This window comes from Bos javanicus, chromosome 22, assembly GCF_032452875.1.
Source record: "Bos javanicus breed banteng chromosome 22, ARS-OSU_banteng_1.0, whole genome shotgun sequence".
Lineage (NCBI taxonomy): Eukaryota > Metazoa > Chordata > Mammalia > Artiodactyla > Bovidae > Bos > Bos javanicus.
Genome location: NC_083889.1, coordinates 16,234,321 through 16,254,369, shown reverse-complemented (window position 1 = coordinate 16,254,369; position 20,049 = coordinate 16,234,321). Strand labels below are relative to the sequence as shown.

At 36.1% G+C, this 20,049-nt stretch overlaps 1 protein-coding gene across 4 annotated transcripts in view; it reads right to left on the bottom strand.

The window, feature by feature from the left end:
* The window catches only part of TOPAZ1 (testis and ovary specific TOPAZ 1), a 61,017-nt gene that overhangs the window by 6,492 nt on the left and 34,476 nt on the right, over positions 1–20,049 (bottom strand). For all 4 annotated transcript variants that reach the window (XM_061396165.1, XM_061396166.1, XM_061396168.1 and 1 more), the window contains 8 exons: positions 18,641–18,792; positions 18,343–18,435; positions 15,865–15,980; positions 12,468–12,534; positions 11,160–11,334; positions 10,322–10,422; positions 7,232–7,397; positions 983–1,147 (listed from right to left, as the gene is read on the bottom strand). In XM_061396165.1, coding sequence (XP_061252149.1) covers positions 983–1,147; positions 7,232–7,397; positions 10,322–10,422; positions 11,160–11,334; positions 12,468–12,534; positions 15,865–15,980; positions 18,343–18,435; positions 18,641–18,792 — 1,035 coding nt within the window. The remainder of the gene's footprint in view (positions 1–982; positions 1,148–7,231; positions 7,398–10,321; positions 10,423–11,159; positions 11,335–12,467; positions 12,535–15,864; positions 15,981–18,342; positions 18,436–18,640; positions 18,793–20,049) is intronic.

Here is a 20,049-nt window from a genome sequence, read left to right as displayed (position 1 = left end):
TTTCACAGTCTTTATTACTTTTGGATTTTTCAGTGGTCCAGGCCTTATCAGGAAATTTATCTTCCTACCTTATACTAGAGGAACTTTCCTAAAATACCAACTTCATTATGTCATTCCCTGACCCCAAAACTCAGGGGATCCCCAACTACACATAGAAAAGTAAATTCTTTTAGCTTGCCATTCAGGGTCTTCCAAAATCTGGCACAACTATCTGATCAATCTCACTATTATTACTTTGTTTCATTATTAAGATAACTGTATATCAAAAGCTAGTTCTACAGCAACCATTGTACCAGAGATACTAAAATAAAGAAAACCTCATTGACTTTAAGAACCTTACTATCTAGAGGGAGAAAAGCATAAGAATGTTAATGACAATACAGAATCTCAGTGGAATACATGGGAAAATGGAGACTGACAAAGCACTGAGGGGAGAAGTCAACGTTTCATTAAACATGAACCCATGCCCTGAACCCACTGCTCAGCTCATTCCTGACCCAAAGCTTCTGCTGTTTCCCTTGACATGGACTCTCTCCTGCTATTGACCTATGACCTGCAAGCATTCAGCACTACCTGCCACTGCCCACGTGGGCATCTATTTCTTTGAACTTGTCATCTGCTGTATTTCCTCCATTTATTCCATGTTTTTCTATGTTACAATGGAGACTAAGTTCCATCTTTGTTATGTGATTAATTTACTTGTTTGCTGATGACTTGACAGAGGAAGGAAAAGGGGAATGATGAAATGCTGCTTTCAGGAACTGCTGACAGACAACCCAAAGATAAACATTTCTGTTTTTGTTTTTTTTTTTAAAACCATCAGGAAAGCATATTCAATTTGCAGAGAGCACATTTTACAAAAACAAATATCATTAAAAATATATGCTGGAATATAAAATTCAACCAAGACAGGTGGAGAACTGTTTCTTATTAAATACCAGATGGGCCAGAGATAATTAATCTAGACTTTGACAAAACATACCTTGAGAATTTTGAAAACCTGGTAGATTTTGCAAAACTTCAAATGTCTGTCTGTAAAGACTCTTCGCTAAGATTTCGTGTGCGATTGTACAGAGCAGATTATGCCGATTGAGCACATCCAGTCGATCGCAAGGCCATACTGGTGTATTAATGATCCACTCAGACTCTTACAAGAAGGAAAAGTACAAGTACTTTACACCATGAAAATTACTTAACAGTATAATCACAACTAATGTTTTTAAATATCTTTTGGAGAAAGTGGCAAAACTGAAATATGCATACTCAGAAAGATAACCACAGCTCAGATTTATTAGCAACAATGTATATAGTGATGATCAGCATTCTAAGAAGATGCAAACTAATGACCACTGTTATTTTAATCTTTTTACTAATTCTTCATTTTTCTAAATGTACTAATCAGTTATTGATTCTGAAGTTAATGATTACTTTTATATGATGTTTAAGATTATAATGTGTATATGTTATACTGTAAAATATTGTGTGGACAAATTGAACAATTTTACAGTAAAGAATACATAATTTAATTAGTTTTGGTATTCTTGGGGAACAGCTTTTCCCCACAATATCTGCCTATTTAAAATTTTTTAAATAAAATATTTGCTATGTACAAGTTAACATCTAACATATATAAATAATAAAAACATAATAATAAAAAGAACACTTAGGTAACCAACACACAGCTTAAAAAAAAAAAGAGAGTATTACCTATACTGAAGTTCCTTAATTTCTGCCAATTTTCACATTGAGAAAAACAGTGGCAGACTGTAGTGCAGAATACCGAGGTGCTAACATGGTAGAAATGTCAGTATTTTACTATTTACCTAATCCCTCAATCATTATACATGTGATGGGACTCATAATGAAATGCTGTTATGTAACAGTCAAATCACATTTCTGCATTATTTTTCAACTGGACTAAGAGCAGGAGTTATGCTTTTGTGCCCTTTCCAGCATGGTAAATACAGAAAGTATTACAGAAAGATTTGGTAATTCAAGTATACAATGCCAAAATAAAGCCTTAAGTATGGAGAAGAAAACTTTAAACCAGGAGCTTGTTTTAAAATTACTAGAGCCCACTTGACTGGCAGACTTGATTTATACTACCTACGAGGCAACATTTTACAAATATTCAGTTCAGTTCAGTTCAGTCGCTCAGTCGTGTCTGACTCTTAGCGATCCCATGAATAACAGCACGCCAGGCCTCCCTGTCCATCACCAACTCTCAGAGTTTACCCAAACCCATGTCCATCCAGCCATCTCATCCTCTGTTGTCCTCTTCTCCTCCTGCCCCCAATCCCTCCCAGCATCAGGGTCCCTTCCAGTGAGTCAACTCTTCGCATGAGGTGGCCAAAGTATTGGAATTTCAGCTTCAGCATCAGTCTTTCCAATGAACACCCAGGACTGATCTCCTTTAGGATGGACTGGTTGGATCTCCTTGCAGTCCAAGGGACTCTCAAGTCTTCTCCAACACCACAGTTCAAAAACATCAATTCTTTGGCACTGAGCTTTCTTCACAGTCTAACTCTCACATCCATACATGACCACTGGAAAAACCACAGCCTTGACTAGATGGACCTTTGTTGGCAAAGTAATGTCTCTGCTTTTGAATATGCTATCTAGGTTGGTCATAACTTTCCTTCCAAGGAGTAAGCAAATATTAGTGCTCTACTATTACTAATTCATTTACACAGACACCTTCATTAACCTACTTGTAAAGTGATTAAATCAATAATGAAGAGAAATACTGAAGAGACTAAGAACATGAACTAGTAATTCACAAAAGAGTTAAGTAAAAATGGAAACAAAAAGAAAAATAGTTAAATTCTGTAATAAGCAATTAAATGCAAAATGAAACAGTGACTATCACTTTTATCCTATCAAACTAGCAAAGAGATAGGAAAAATAATAATATTCAAAGGTGCCAAGGTTGTTTCATAACTTAAACGCTGGTAAGATGACTATAATTAGCAAATTTCTAAAGGTGTAGAGTGCTTTTGAATTCTAGTCACATATTTAAAACCTAGAATGGAATATTCAGAACAGCCAGATTAGGGTTTACCTAAACATGCACCAGTTTGTCAGATAACTAAAAACCATGAAACTGGGGAGTAACATCTGTATTGTCAATGTACACCCATGGCCCTAACAGGACAGGCTGTACATATGGTACCTATGCAATAGTTTTCTAAGGATTTTCTCACAAAGGGAAGCTTTCTAATAAACTCAAAATAATTTGCTGCAAATCTGAATGGCACTAAGGGCAAATATGCCAACATTTACCAAATAGCTTTAAACTGCCCTTACCTTTGCCCAGCAATTCCATCAGAATTTACCCCAAGGGCATAATAAAGATTTAGCAGGGATGTTTAGAAGGGATTATTGTTTATCATAGCAATTAAAAACCAGCTAGTTCAAGAAAAGTGGATGCATGGACATATCTATGTATCTGTGTTTATCTATATTTGTTCATAAGATGGAAAACTATGCAGCCCATTAAGTGATGTTGGAGAGGAACATCTCCTTTCACAGAAAAATGTCCAAGGAAAGACTTCTGCCTAAACAAAATGCAAGATATAAAAGAGTCTGTATAGCAACACTATGGTGTTATTTATAACATCGGATGGGTGGCTAAATAAGAATTTTTTTTATCATCAGTTTTGCTTATCTATCCCTTATTATTTCTCTAAAATGACTAAGTATTACTTACATAAAGGCAATAAAAGAAAGAAAAAGTAAAAGTGAAGTTGCTCAGTCGTGTCCGACTCTTTGCAACCCCATGGACTGTAGCCTACAAGGCTCCTCAGTCCATGGAATTTTCCAGGCAAGAGTATTGGAGTGGGTTGCCATTTCCTTCTCCAGGGGATCTTCCCAAACCAGGGACTGAACCCTGTCTCCCGCACTGCAGGCAGACGCTTTACCGTCTGAGCCATCAGAGAAGCCCAATAAAGGCAATAAAAGTTACTTTAAAATTTAAGAGCAGATTCTCAACAAATAGCATAACTTTTTTTAAACAAAAATTTGTATTCTAGAATGTTAAAAGATACTTATTTTTCAGCCTCCAAACCTTGATTATAAAATTGTGGTTTTAACGTTTTTTTCCCCTTTTTTTAAATGCTGGTAAGGGTATAAGGCAAGGTAGGAATTTGTTGCTCATTTGCCAGGAAACAAGGTGCTGAGCAAGAGTTCAAAATGTGAGAGTGTACACATGAAAAGTCAAAAACAATGGAGTACTTCTCACCAAAAAGTCTGCTGCACAATAAATAAAAACGTGTAAGATATTCTACAGTTCTCAAACGAAGTGTATGTAAACCCCTTCTTTAAAAAAGTTTAGTAGGTAATAATTGCACATGTTTTTAAAAGGGAAAAATACAGGAAAAATACGTAAGCTAATCTGCTGCTCATCGCTGTCCTCCAAACATTCAATTCTTCTTCCCAGAAGCAACCACCATCAACAATTTCTTATGCATCCTTCTGCAACTATTTTAAGGGTATAAAGCAAATATGAATGTATCCATTAAAAATTTTTTTTTACACAAATGGTAGCATACTGTGTACACCATTCAGGACATTCCTTTTTTTATTTGGTAATAAATCCTGGAGATCATTCCAGTGAGTATTTGTGGCTCTAACTCATTCTACTCCATCATATGGCTGTTACACAGCTTCACTAACTGTTACATCCTTAATGGAAATTTAAGTTATCTGGAATTCTTTGTTATCATTGTGGATGGTAAAAAAAAGAGATTTCATATAACTTACAGTGCATACCTTCAAATATAGAAATAAATGTGTTTGTAGGACAAATTCCTAGAAATGGAGTTAATAGATTAAAGGAAATATGCATTACTAAATTTTGACAGATATTTTGTCAAAAAGCCCCTAAAGACAATCTGTGTGAAGGTTCATTCCTTTATACCCTCACAAAAAGCATATCACTAAACTTTAATCTTTGCTGGTCTGACAGGTGCTTAGGATTTTAATATTTATTTCTCAGTTATTACAAGTGAGATCAAGCCACTTGTATTTCCTTTCTTGACAACGGCTTGTTCACTGCAGAATCCTGTGAAGAACAAAAAAGTTCTGGCAACAACTTAACATACTTCTGTGGATCCTTTTTTAGAAGAAATAAAATTTTACTTATGAAAAATGACTTTCAATTGAAAAGGTCACTGCAAAAGAAAATCTTGTGTTGATAATTGACAGAATTAAAAAATATAATCTCAAAATTGAAACATCAAAATTGTAAAAATTCTAAATTTCCATAGCCCATTCCATACCCTTCCCACAAACTCTCCCAGAATCTCCAGTTAGAGAAAGACTGGTTTTGCCATAAACTTTTAGGCAGATGATCACCTATACCCATTTTTACCAACTATTTTACCCTTTCCATTTCTTAACACATTTTTTCTTTCTCATGGAGCTTGTGAACTCTGGCTTGCATTTTTCTACTTCCTCTTTTTATAAACATTCTATTTTGTATTTGTATATTTGTATTTTGTGTTGTACCCTTCTATTTTTGTTAATCTTTCTCCCAGGAAACTTCACTGGCTACATTTGTTAAATTGAAGAAAACCTTTTCCAACAAGCTTTTGATCACAAAGTTTAATCACAACCTCTATATTCCATAAAATCTCAGCATTTGATAAATGCAGGTGTTTTATATATAGATAAATATGTACATATGCTAGTTTTGTGTCTAAGTGCAAAAGCTTTCAATTTTATTTATTTATGGGTTTATTCTGTCTTCTACGTAAACTCTGAGATTCTTGAGGTTTCTTCATTCTTTTTTTTTTTTTTAAACAAGAGGGTTTATTTCTCTCTCGTGTATAAGAAGTGCAAAAGCTGGCACCAGCTCTGGTGTGCACAGCACTGAGTGGTTCATCAAGGACTTCATCTGCTTCATGTCATTAGATCCTTGTAAAAACGCGTGCTTGTGACACTCATCCTAGGTGCTCTTCCTTCCAAAGCACCAGCTTCTTTGTAGTAACTGTTTCCATTCTATGTTGCCATTCCTGGTCACCAAACGGGCTTCTCTCCCCTCGTACCATACCTTTTCTTAAGGATCCAGACCCTTATTGGCTTCATTTACATATATAGCAACTCTGAACACTGGGGAAAACACATCATAGACACAGGGTTAATATCCATAATACATTGAAAGTCCTGTGAACAAGAGCCAGGGATATCACTCTGGGACCCAGTGGGCTGCGATGAATTGGAAATTACCTCCAGTTGTCAATCATCTTGTTATAGACTTGTGAATGGTGGCTTCCACGTTCCTGCGCCAAGAGTAGCTGTGTGTGGCAGTCATGGGTCCTTGTCATCACTCACTGGTTCTATGTTGCCACTGAATCGCACACCAGCCGCTCTTGCTTTCCTTTAGGTGGTTGCTCGCTCAGTCGCTCAGTCGTGTCCGACTGTTTGCGACCCCATGGACTGTGTAGCCCACCAGGCTCCTCTGTCCATGGAATTTTCCAGGCAAGAATATTGGAGTGGGTTGTCATTTCCTTCTCCATCTTCATTCTTATTTATCCCATTTTATCAAATAAGATCTGCTTGATGGTCTAAGTAGCCAAAGCTATATTAGATGCTGTGCTACTACTTTGCTCTCTAAATTATATTTACCTCATGCCCAACTGACCTTAGTTGCTTCTGCTGGCTTAACTGCATTGTAATTGTAATTTCTGTTAGATGAACTGACTTACTAGGGAAAACAAGTTTTATTGTCTTGGTTTGGAGCCAGCTTGTCGGCACATAGGGTTTACACAGATTGCAATCAGGATTTCCCTCTGTCAGCAGCTGAAGCTTGGGCTCTGAAGCTGGGCTGTCTGGGATTAAATCTGGCCTCCACATCTTACTTGTTATGTCATTTTGGGCAAGCTGCTTATTGTTTCTAACAAGATTTTCTTATCAGTAACATGGGGATTATAATAATTTCAAACTCATAGGGTTTCCATGAAGGTTAACTGAGATAATCAGGTAAAGCATTTCTCTGGTGCTGAGGCCAAAGTAACAACTAACTTTTCAACAAAGGTTCATACAGTTTCTCTTTAAAGCTAGGTTAACATTCTCCTTTCATTTTACACAACAACCTTTCCTACCCACATGAACACTAGAGGCTTAGGCCAAATTATCACCCACCACTTAATATCAACTTGAGGTAATTACAAATCCAAGAATTTATAATAAGCTTACAAAATATTCCATGCTGGTATGTATCAGAACTTACCCCTTAATACCCAAATGGCACCATCTAGGCTTCCACTTTTTAGAAAAATTTCTGCTGCAATATTCACAATTTGACATCTTGGTGCTAACTTCTCAGGCCCTATAAGTCCTTTTAAACTTGTAAAATGTATTTTTAATTCATATAGTTTATCTAAGACCTTCCTTCCCTAGAGTAAAAAAAAAAAAAGAACACTGATTGTTAATCATTTAGAATATTATAGAGATACAAAGTCACTGAAGATTATATAGAAGGTAATTATGCAATTTGAATCATTCGAGACTGATAGCTATCAAACTGCTTCAAGACGCTCTCCTTAAGCCCTTTCCAGCTCAGCCATGAAAACGGAAAGGGAAGGGGAGCAAGCAGGACTTTGCCTCATTAACCACTGGGCCTCCTTTCAGTGGATCTCCTTTCATCTGTTTTAGTCAGTGAGCTTCCTTTCTAAAGACCTCATTTGGCAAAAAGATTTCATGCCTTAAAGTGGAAAACTACCCATTATATGTTCTTGCTCTTCTTATGCTGATCACCCTGAAACCCAGGAGGGAGACTGAATGAAAAGATAACTTAATATAAAATTGAGAAAAAGAATGATAGTGGGGAAAAAAGGGATAAAATTTTTGGCTGAAAATTGTTTTTCTGAGTCAATAGGCTAATAGTTTCACATAGTCTACATAAAGACTGTCTCTAGGGTAGACATTAGAAATTGGACATGTGTTATTATTTCTATTAGGGTCAGCAAAATTTTTCTATAAAAAGCCAGACAGAAAATACCTTGGGCTTTGCAAGTCACATTTGGTCAGTTGCATATTCTTTGTGGTTGTTTTTAAATTTCTAAGCCTTTAAAAATGTAAGAAACATTCTTAGCTCATGAGTAGTATAAAAATAGGCTGTGGGCCAGATCTGGCTTTTAGTTTACAGACTCTTGTTTCATATTATATTATACGCTATTTTGAGTCAGATCCATATTATGATGTCAAAGCACTTTCAACCTGACTGCATTAAATGAGTGCATTTTTCAAGGGATACCTTAAATCTAATTCCAATGGTTTTACTTTTATGTTCATAAAGGAAGCTTTATTAAAAATTTTCATTTACAATTCACTAAAAATTCAGCTAAGTAAGATAACAAATAAAATACTCATTCTGAATAAGATAGTGAACATTTAAAATTAAAATATAGGCACAAATTCACCAACCACTTATATCTTAAATAAAAACAACCAAATAAAATTAAAATATACTCTGAAATTAAAGCAGAATCAGTCTGAGCTTTAAAAACAACTTCCCTACTAGGTAGTCCTCAAATTCTCAAGCATTAAATACCCAAGAAATTAATGCTATGATAGACCTTAAGCTAGACTGTGAGAAGGGGGACAAAGTACATTTTGTCCAGTCCAGGTTTATCAGATAATAAGTGCTCTTGAAGAGCTTGGAAACTGGAGATCTTCTGTACAATGATTATTTTAAAATGTTCTTCTTTAAAAAAATTTTGAATTTTGTATATGTACATGAGTGACCATGTACACATTTAATGTCCTTAAATATTATTTCAATTGTGAAACAACCTCTTCATAAAAAAGAAGGAAGGGGGGAGGGAGATAGGAGGGAGGTTCAAAAGGGAGAGGATATATGTATACCTATGGCTGATTCATGTTGAGGTTTGACAGAAAACAACAAAATTCTATAAAGCAATTATCCGTCAATAAAAAAAACCAAATTAAAAAAAAAAAAAGAAACAGAAAAACTAGAGAATCGAAAGGGAGGAAACCACCTGCATTTGACTGCATAGAAATAAACCAGTATAAGAATTTTTTAAAAAAAGAAGGAAGGAATAAAAGTTATGTTTTAATAGTTGATTCAATAGCAACCTCACTCTCAACTATCCTACTCTCCATATCTCAGCACTTCTCTCCCTACTTTGGATTTTCCTGTCCTTTACTTCACTTTATTGAATCTCTCACTCTACCCGCACCTCAGGGAAGTATACCTCAGGTAGTACAATATGGTCTAGAGTTGCTATACTGCTTCTATGATGAGCTAAATCTCAAAGGTAGACATGAAGATACCAACAGTGTTCCAGGGAATCCTAGGAAGTAATTTTAAAGTAGTTCTATTAATTGTATCTTGGGCTCATCTTAAGAGAGGTCTTCAAAAACTGCAATAGTACCAATACTCAGGAGTTGGCAAAATATACTGAATTGACAGGTACTTCAAGTAAAAATGATATTTAGCACAGCTTCTTAAGTATTTTCCATACTGAGATTCTTCTTAGTAGTCAATCTCATGCCACCTCCTTTCCACATGTTCCTAATACACCACCTAAGTGAAGTGAAGTGAAAGTCGCTCAGTCGTGTCTGACTCTTTGCAACCCCATGAACTATACAGTCGATAGAATTCTCCAGGCCAGAATACTGGAGTGGGTAGCCTTTCCCTTCTCCAGGGGATCTTCCCAACCCAGGGATCGAACCCGGGTCTCCCGTATTGCAGGTGGATTCTTTACCAACTGAGCCACAAGGGAAGCCCAAGAATACTGGAGAGGATAGCCTATCCCTTCTTCAGGGGATCTTCCAGACCCAGGAATTGAACTGGGGTCTCCTGTATTGCAGGTGGACTCTTTACTAACTGCTGCTGCTGCTGCTGCTAAGTCGCTTCAGTCGTGTCCGACTCTGTGCGACCCCGGAGACGGCAGCCCACCAGGCTCCCCTGTCCCTAGGATTCTCCAGGCAAGAACACTGGAGTGGATTGCCATTTCCTTCTCCAATGCATGAAAGTGAATAGTGAAAGTGAAGTCGCTCAGTCGTGTCCAACTCTTCGCGACCCCACGGACTGCAGCCTACCAGGCTCCTCCGTCCATGAAATTTTCCAGGCAAGAGTACTGGAGTGGGGTGCCATCGCCTTCTCCGCTTTACCAACTGAGCTATCAGGAAAACCCAAAATACCACCTAATAATTAATTTACTGTCTGAGGCTCAATTTGCCCCTGTAGTGATAATCAGCAAAATTTTAACATTCAGGGTTAACTTATATTCTATACAAAAACGTAAAACAAACACTCTACAGACCAAGCCCAAACAAAAATTTAGTGAAGTACCTTGGACCACTGCAGCAGCTTGTGATAGAAGTACATAGCACTGATTCCGATTCTTCCCAGCAAAGTTTTATCTACTTCACTATTCTGCAGATCTTTGCTAACTGAAACACAAAGTAGATACACGGAAGAAAATGAAATAGTCACTTTGAATGATGGAAAAGGCAAATTTAATATGGAATTAGTGATACTACCACAAAGACCAGGTGTCAGCAAACTACAGCTCATGGGCTGAATCTGGCCCGTGGCCCGTTTCTGTATAGCCTGTGAGCTTCTAAGAACAGTTTTTATTTTTGAAGGGTTGTTTGAAAAGAAAACTATGTGACACAGATCATATGCTGTGTGTGCAACACCTAAAATATTTACTATCTGCTCCTTTACAGAGTTTGCCAACCCTGATAGAGAATATAGCAGTGAAGGGCTCACACACACACACACACACACACACACACACAGAGAAAAGTCTCAAAAACACATGAATTTTATTGACTTGCAACAGTGAAGATAGTAACAATGATCTCAAAATTCAGATTCTCCACTATAATTTGCTAGCAATAGTTTTACCAATCTGAATGAAAAGAAAAATAAGAAAATGAAACATCTGATATACTGACCTTTTATCACTTTTTTATCATTATAATCTAAATTAATAATAAATAGATGGAAAAATTTATAAAGAAGAAATAGTATCTAAATCCTGCAATATTAACTTATCTTCAACATGGAGACTATTAGGAGCTTTATATGTTTTGAACACTGTCCCAGTCAATCTATCAATCAGGAAGAAAGAACACTGTATCACCCTAACATGCAGTACTCTGACCAAAACAGCAACATTTACCTGTTTCAGCAAATTCACAAAATGGAACACCTGGTCGCTCTTCTTTACAGTCTTTTGTTAGAGTTTCAGCAATACAAGCACAAAACCTCTGGAAATCTGCAAATTTTTCACAGCTCATTTTTATGTTAAGGTATACATTTCCCAGTTTGGTCCAGTCACCTTTTTCTTTACAATGCTATGAGAATTATTCAAAACAAAACAAAAAATGTAAGCTGTTATTTATGCAAACATATTATGGGGTAGGCACATGTAGGCATTACAGAAATTAATAAGACATGATTTCTGCAAATCTTATATAAGCTTCCTGGCAAGTGTTATACCAGCAGTAACATGTTACTGTACAATTTGCTTTTCTGACCATGGCAAAGCCTATATAAGTTCCAGATGTCAACGTACACTTGTTTTATTTAGTTCCTAATGTCCTTAATGACATCATCCCCAAACCTGGAATACACAGTGGAGATAGATTTTTGGAGAAGAGATGACTAGCAGCACGATTTGAGCTGCCTCCACAGTAATACATTATTTTATTACTGTTAGAGACTGCATTTTACGATTATTTGGCCATTTGTGATTTGGGGCCCACACACAATTTTGGGCATTACATTTCTTCTACAAAAGGACCAACAAAGTAAATTTCAGTAAACTTACTATCTTTCTATTATTTTCTAAAGTAAAAGTTTTCTATACCAACAAAATATACTGTTTCAAGGATTTAAATATTAATTTAGACTAGATCAACAATTACTAGAATGAGTATAAAAATGATCTTCAATTAAAAAGTCAAGTCATCCTGAAAGTCCTCTATTTCTTATTCAGACTTTAAATGCTTGGAGAGCACACAGTGACCATGGCTTTGCCCTGTCAGGTCACATACTGTCCATTTAATATGATCACCCATGGATCATGATAAGAAAGCCAACTCACTCATGCACTGAAGGAGTCTACCTAGTTATAAGAATGAAAAGCCAAGCTATAGATTATTATAGCCTAACATACGTTAATTCTAAACTGAACAACTATGTCTAGAATGATTTTTAGAATAGGTCAAACTCTAGAAATTATGTTTGCAGTTGAAAGCATTAACTTGTAAGAAATTAAACATCTGTTCCTTCTCTTCTCTGTGAAACAGCTGCATTTGTAAACATTTTTCTAAAATTGGGTTACTATTCAAAGTTTCTTTGTTGTTACTGGTTTTCAGAGTTCCCAGCTATGTATTTAAAAGGTAAGCATCAATGGCAACTCACTCCAGTATTCCTGCCACCAACCCTCCCCCAAAAATAAATAAATAAAAGATAAGCATCGTACCTCTATTTCATTCAAGGCTGCCTCTAAGTCACATTTCCAGTTCTTTTTAAATTGCCTCATGTGTAACCTTTAACAACAGAAAAGGGTTAATTACGTTCACTCCCCCAAAGTCAATATTGCTCCTAATTCATTTGTTAACTTATACCTAAAAGACTGGAGAAAGAGAGAGTAATATGCTATAAAAATTCTTTAGTGCTGAATAAAATGGTAATTGCAGTTACCTTACTTAAACTATTTCCTCCTGAACCACAGGCAATGGAAAACCAATTTCATATGAAACCGTACTTTCACCCAACTTGAAGACAGAGAATGTCAAAGCTTCAAAATAATTGTGAATACAAAGAGGAAAAAAAAAAAGCAAAACCAATCCTAGCACTTGCTCTCTGTGGCTCTCACTCCACCCTCACTGCTCCAGAAGGACATGAGGCAAGCAAACACTAACCACAACAAACCAAAGCAAGCAAACCAAAAGTATCTGTAGGGGAACCATAGCAGGAAACTAGCAGAAGGACCTAACAGTGACTAAAAATTACCATTACAAAGTCCACACCAAGCTTGAAAATGCTAAGTAAAAAACATGGGTAGATGAGAATATAAACGACACAGAAGGAATTTAGAACTGTGTGTGATCTGAACAAAGCAAATGTGAAATGCATAGATAGCTTCAGGGACAGGAAAAAAAACAAAAGAAAGACGTACACTTTGGCAACTGGGAAGAGGAGAAGAAAAGGTGCAAAGAGCAGGGTGCCAATAAACTAATAACGCTGTAGAAGAGCCAACTAGGGGGTCAATTTTGGTAATTAGTCCCAAGGTTTCATAAATTATTCCAGAGCATTAAAAAGGAGGGACAAGTTCCTAACTTTTATCCATTCATCTGCTGATGGTCACTTAGGTTGTTTCCGCTGTCTTGGCTATTATAAACGGTGTTGCTATGAACACTGTGGTGCACATATCTTTTCAAATTAGAGGTTTCATCTTTTCTGGATTAATGCCCAGGGATAGGACTGCTGATCATATGGCAACTCTATTTTTGGCTTCTTAAGGAATCTCTACACTATACTCCACAGTGGCTGCAACAATTTCCATTCTCTCCAACAGCGTAGGTGGACACCCTGTTCTTCACGCCCTCTAGCATTTATTGTTTGTAGACTTTCTGATGATGGCCATCGTGACTGGTGTGAGGTGGTACCTCACAGCAGATTTGCATGCCTCTGATAATCAGCAATATCGGACATCTTTTCATGTGGGCCATCTATACGTCTTCTTTGGAGAAATGGCTAATTAGGTCTTCTGTCATTTATTGACTGGGTAGGGTTTTTTTTTTTTTGGTGTTTTTTTGGTATTGAGTTATATGATCTGTTTATATACTTTGGAAATTAAGCCCTTGTTGGATGCCTCATTCTACAAATATTTTCCCCCAGTCTGTAAGTTGTCTTTCATTTTGTTCATGGTTTCCTTTGTTGTACAAAAGTTTTTAAGTTTGATTAGGTCTCATTTGTTTATTTTTGTTTTTATTTCTTTTGCCTTGGAAGACTGGTCTAAGCAAATATCGCTACATTTTACGTCAGAAAATGTTTTGCCTATGTTTTCTTCAAAGATTTTTAGTGTCATGTCTTATATTTAGGTCTTTGAATCTTTTTGAGTTTATTTTTGTACATTTTGTGAGGTAATGTTCTAACTTCACTGATTTACATGAAGCTGTCCAACTTTCTCAACACCACTTGCTGAAGAGACTGTCTTTTCTCCATTGAATATTCTTGACTCCTTCACTGAAGATTCTTTTGTGATTCTATATAAATTTTAGGATTATTTGTTCTAGTTCTGTGAAAAGTGTCACGGTTAACTTGATTGGGAATGCATTAAATCTAGATTGCTTTGGGTAGTATGGCTATTTTAACAATATTAATTTTTCCAATCCAAGATTAGTAGTATTGTTTTAAATTGCAAAATATTGGGGACAACTTAAATACCCACACATTGACTGAATAACCGGAAGTACATTCAAACAATGGAGTACTTTTGCCTTTATTAAAAAACAACAAATTTCTCTCCAAACTGATTTAGACTGATCTCCAGGATATACTGTTTGAGTGAAAAGAGCAAATTTGAAATTCATTATATGCTACACTGTGTATAACAAAGAAGTTGGTATAAGAAAATATATAAATATCTGCTCATTATAAGAGGATAACCCCCAAAACTGAAAGATTGGTTACCTCTAGTACGTAGGTGGAAAAGGGGTGAAGAGGAGGAGGAAACAGAAATGGTAGAGTAGGGATAAGGGGGAGCAACATTTCTCATCACATCTGTTTATACTGATGGTTACAACCAACAGTAGTATTTCACATACTTTCCCAAATCAAACAGACTACGATGTGGGATAACTGAAAATATACTACAAACAGTAATAAATCAATCTAAATGCTCTATAAATGAATAATCACACTGAATGGGTATGGGGGAAAAAAGGGAACTGATAAAACGGCACTAGAGCAAATTCACAGGGCTCCTCAGGTAATTTTAATATTTTCACAACATCTGTCAGACACCGTCAAACTACTATTAATTTGTTTGGATCTAACCTGTTAATAAATGCTACTGTTAATGTATTTCTTTTGGCCTCTGGATACTAGTGTGGAAACTTCTGTATTAGAGGATTATGAGAAATGAAATAAATGTGGAAGTGCCTCTGAAGGAACTTTCTGGGCTTTCTCAAGGAGTTTTCTGGTTGGCATCATTTGCACTTTATCAAATCTGCCTTTGTTAAAATGTTATGGTTCATTTAAACACCTAAAATTTGTATACTTTTCTCTATGTATGTGATACTTTAATACAATTTTTATCAAAGTCATGGCTTTCCTTTTTCTCAATACAGGTATGTTATGGTACTACCCTTGTAATTATTATAGGTTGTTGTTTTTTTTTTTTAAGGCCTTTTGAGGCTCATAAGCTAAACAGAGAAAGCAAATAAGTCAGAGAAAGAATGAAGGAGAGACCTTAAAATATTTTACCTAGTTAACATGACAAGAAGTGAGTGAAAGAGAAACAAGGATTAAAGTAATTTGAATACATGTAAGAGAAAGGAGGATTAAAGTAATTTGAATACATGTAAGAGAGTGCATTAAGTAGAATTAAGTAAGTTGTAAAACAGAGCAAAAGAGTCTTTACATTTGATCTGCCAGGTAGCGAGATGAAATCAGGTGATGAAAAAGATTTGGTGAGGCTGGCCAGGAGGGTTAGCTAGAGGCAGATGATGACAACGTGACCAGGCCATAGCCAAGAGGGGGAGAAGGACTTTTGGTGGGCATATGAAGAATGATAAGTACTTTGTCTTCAACCTTTTTAAGTCCCCACCAAAATACATATATTTTAGTCCTAATTATAGTGGTTTTCTTACCTGGATTTAATTTCCAGAACTGCAGTTATTTCTTGCTTGGAAGCCTGTGCTTGGTATAAAAGCTTAACAATATAGTTAAAGTGTTCTGGGTCAAGTACCATCCCAGCTTCAACGAGCTGTGGAAGAGGGTAAACAGTAGTCATTCTTTTAAAAATGTGAAACCAATGTGTGTGGGAAAAACTAAGAGACTGATGGAAGAAGTGAAACATGGAGACAGAATTAAAATTCATTAAAAAATCTGAAGTATATTTTTCTTCAAATATTTGAGAACCACCGTAAGACACCTTACATCAAGAATTTAAAGCAAAAATGAAAATAATACTTCTGAATTTAAACTTGAACATTAGTCCTTTTCTTCAAGTTATGTCAACTACTTTATCAATTGAACCTCTTGCTTGGTACTAATTCTGTCTTTTAGTAAGTATAGCACTGTCGTTATACTGTATACCTGATGATAAAATCCCTGAGACATATCAAGTTGAGGTTTTCTACAATGACTCTAGGTGATCAGTAATTTCTTCTTTAAAAAAAAAAAATTATCTATCTTCAATTTTACTGAGCTATATCAATAACTGACATACAGCAACTGTATAAGTTTCAGGTATACAGCATAATGATTTGACTTACATATATCATGAAAAGATTACAATAATTTTAGTGAACATCTACCACCTCATATACACACAAAATAAAAGAAAAAGGAAAAAATTTTTCCTTGTGTTAAAAACTCTTAGGATTTACTCTCTTACCAACTTTCATATATAACATACAGCAGTGTTAATTATATTCATCATGTTAATTATATTCATCATAATACATAGGGATTCCCTGGTGGCTCAGTCAGTAAAGAATCTGCTTGCCATGCAGGAGACCCTGCTTTGATCCCTGGGTTGGGAAGTTCCCCTGGAGAAGGGAATGGCAACCCTCTCCAAAATTTGTGCCTTGAGAATTCCATGGACAGAGGAACCAAGTGGGCTAAAGTCCATGGGGTCACAAAGGGTCCGACACGACTGAGTGACACACACACAGTTCTTATTTCTCTTATAACTGGAAGTTTGTACCTTTTACCACCTTCATCCAATTTCCAATTTCCTTTATGCTTCTGGTGACCAGAAACCTTATTTCCTTTTTTGCAAGTTTATTTTTTGAAGTATAATTAACCTATAACACGATGTTAGTTACTGGTGCACAACATGGTGATTTGACATTTCTATACATTACAAAATGATAACCATGATAAGTTTAGTTACCATCTGTCACCATACAAAGATATTACATTATTACTAACTATACCATGCCATACATTTCATCCCTGTTACTCAATTCTTATGTAACTGGACATTTGAGTAATTCCTGATTCAAAAAATTTCCAGGCAAGTAATTTTGTCAAGTTTTGTAATGTGAAACTAGAGGTATTCACTGAAATATTTGTTCATCTGCTAAAATGGTTTCAATGCTGCTTTCTAAAGAGAATAGGTGGGAAGTGGGGTGTTTTCCTGCTATAGGCCTACTCTGAAATGAAATGCTGAGTAGTACCAAATACTAAGAAATATTCAACAACAGTAAAAATTTTAATATACTTTAAAAAATGTAAAAAGAGATGTGGGTTTGATTCCTGTGTCTTCAGGATCCCCTGAAGCAGGAAATGGCCACCCTTTCCAGTATTCTTGCCTGCAGAGTTCCATGGACAGAGGAGCCTGGTAGGCTACAGTCCATGGGGTCACGAAGAGTTGGACATGACTTAGTGACCACCATTTAGTAAACAATAACCACCACCATATTCTTATCCATCTACCATGTTTGGTAACAGTGTCCTATTTATACATTGATTTGTGTACTTATTTTTGTTATATATGACCTCAAATCTTTTTCAAAAAGAAAATTTTCTTCAATCATTCTTAAGAAGTAGAGATGAGGATGGTTCATGAATTTGTAAGAAGTCACCTGGCATGCTTGCTGCTGCTGCTAAGTCACTTCAGTTGTGTCCGACTCTGTGCGACCCCATAGACAGCAGCCCACCAGGCTCCGCCATCCCTGGGATTCTCCAGGCAAGAACACTGGAGTGGGTTGCCATTTCCTTCTCCAATGCATGAAAGTGAAAAGTGAAAGTGAAGTCGCTCAGTCGTGTCCAACTCTTCGTGACCCCATGGACTGCAGCCTACCAGGCTCCTCTGTCCATGGGATTTTCCAGGCAAGAGTACTGGAGTGGGTTGCCATTGCCTTCTCCAACCTGGCATGCTTAGAACTATTCAATTAAGGGCAAGGCCTGTTAGTCACTGGAGTCTGTTAATAAGTCCTACTTCAGGAGAAAAAGAACATTTCTGAAAATATAATTCTTTGGTATAAAAAATGTGAGTTAAAGGCAACTTAAGAGTAAGCAGAAATCAAAAAAAAAAAAAAAAAAAGAGTAAGCAGAAATCACTATTTTCTTGGTTATTCACTATTAGAGAATAAAATGGATAAAACAAAAAATCATACCTTGCAAAAGATATTAATTAAAGCAGGTACAGCATTCCTTAATTTCATAGTTGCCACATACTCAAATATTTTTAGTAATATTTTCAGAGCAGGCTGGATAAAACAAAAATATTACACTCATTTTCATGTCTTACTTCAGTATACTTTAAGTTTCTCAAATTTGTTTATGCTGAAAAACACAAATGTTCTCTAGGAAGTATTTAACAAATAGAAATTTAACTGCTAAATTATACATATAAGAAATGTATCAGAGAAATTAACTTAAAATATTAGAAAAATGTATTTTCAGGTTACTTACCAGCATCTTAATCATTATGCAGAGGTTCATGACCTGAAATACTTCTTTCAATAAACAGTGTTTGAGTAAAGAACTTAGAAGGTCATTTAATACTTGTAAATCAAAGTGTATACCTGGAAGAAACTTTCTGTAGTACTCCATAAACATGTTTGCTGAAAATGATGAAATACATAATAAAGTCATTTGCTGCTTTTAAGATTCATCTTTCCTAAATTAGACAATTTTTCTATATTTAAAGATCAAGTAGCATTAACTCAATTTCTTAAAAGATACACTTCCAGTATCAGAAATATTTGATGAAAATACATTAAAGCAAAAGTTAAATGGCAACAACATGTCAACCAGGATGTTAGGTACTAGATTGGGATCTAACTCATGTGCTATCCACAAAAAATAGGACCAAACTGCCTCATACATCATGGTTTCAATATGAACTCTGAGGGAGCCACACTCTCAGGGGGACTTCAGGTAGTGGCCTGTTTAAGAGTGGAAGCAGACTATTTTGACATATACCCCTTCTTTCTGTTTTAACCCCATCAACATGTTGACCCTGGGGATATTTTTAGTCTAGTTTATGAGCATTCTCCTAAAAATTATAACACTGATTGATTTCCACTGAAAAAGTGTTTCTTTACAATTTATTTTTAAGAAATTATTTATTTTGGCTGTGCTGGGGCTGGGTCTTTGTTGCTGCATAGGCTTTTCTCTAGTTATGGCAAGTGGAGGTTACTGTCCAGTTGTGGTGCGTGGGCTTCTCATTGCAGTGGCTTCTCTTATTGTGGAGCATGGGCTCTAGGTACCGAGGTTCAGTAGTTGTGGCACATGGGCTCAGAAGTTGCAGTTCTTGGGCTCAAGAGCAGACTCAACAGTTCGGCTCATGCACTTAGCTACTCTGCGGCGTGTGGGATCTTCCCAGACCACAGATCCAACCTGTGTCTCCTGCATTGGCAAGTGGATTCTTTACCACTGGGCCATCAGGGAAGCTCTGAAAAGTCATTCTTAATGGACTCTTGCATTGCCTCATATTTTAGCTACTGTGAATAATGCTGCTATAAATATGGGTGTGCTATAAATATCTTTCAAGACCCTGCTGTCAATTCTTTTGTGTATATACCAGGAGAAGAATTGCTGGATCATATGGTAATTCTATTTTTAATTTTTGGGGCAACTGTCATACTGTTTTTCTACAGTACTGTACAATTTTACATTCCTTCCCGTAGTGCGTGAGGGTTTTAATTTCTCCACATCCTAACACTTTTTTCTTTTTTTGATAGCAGTCATTCTAATGGGTGTGAGGTGGTATCTCAATGTACTTTTGATAAGCATTTCCATTAGGTCTGGTGATGTTGAGCATCATTTTACATGCTTATTGGCCATTTGTGTTTCTTCTTTGGAGAAATGTCTCTTCA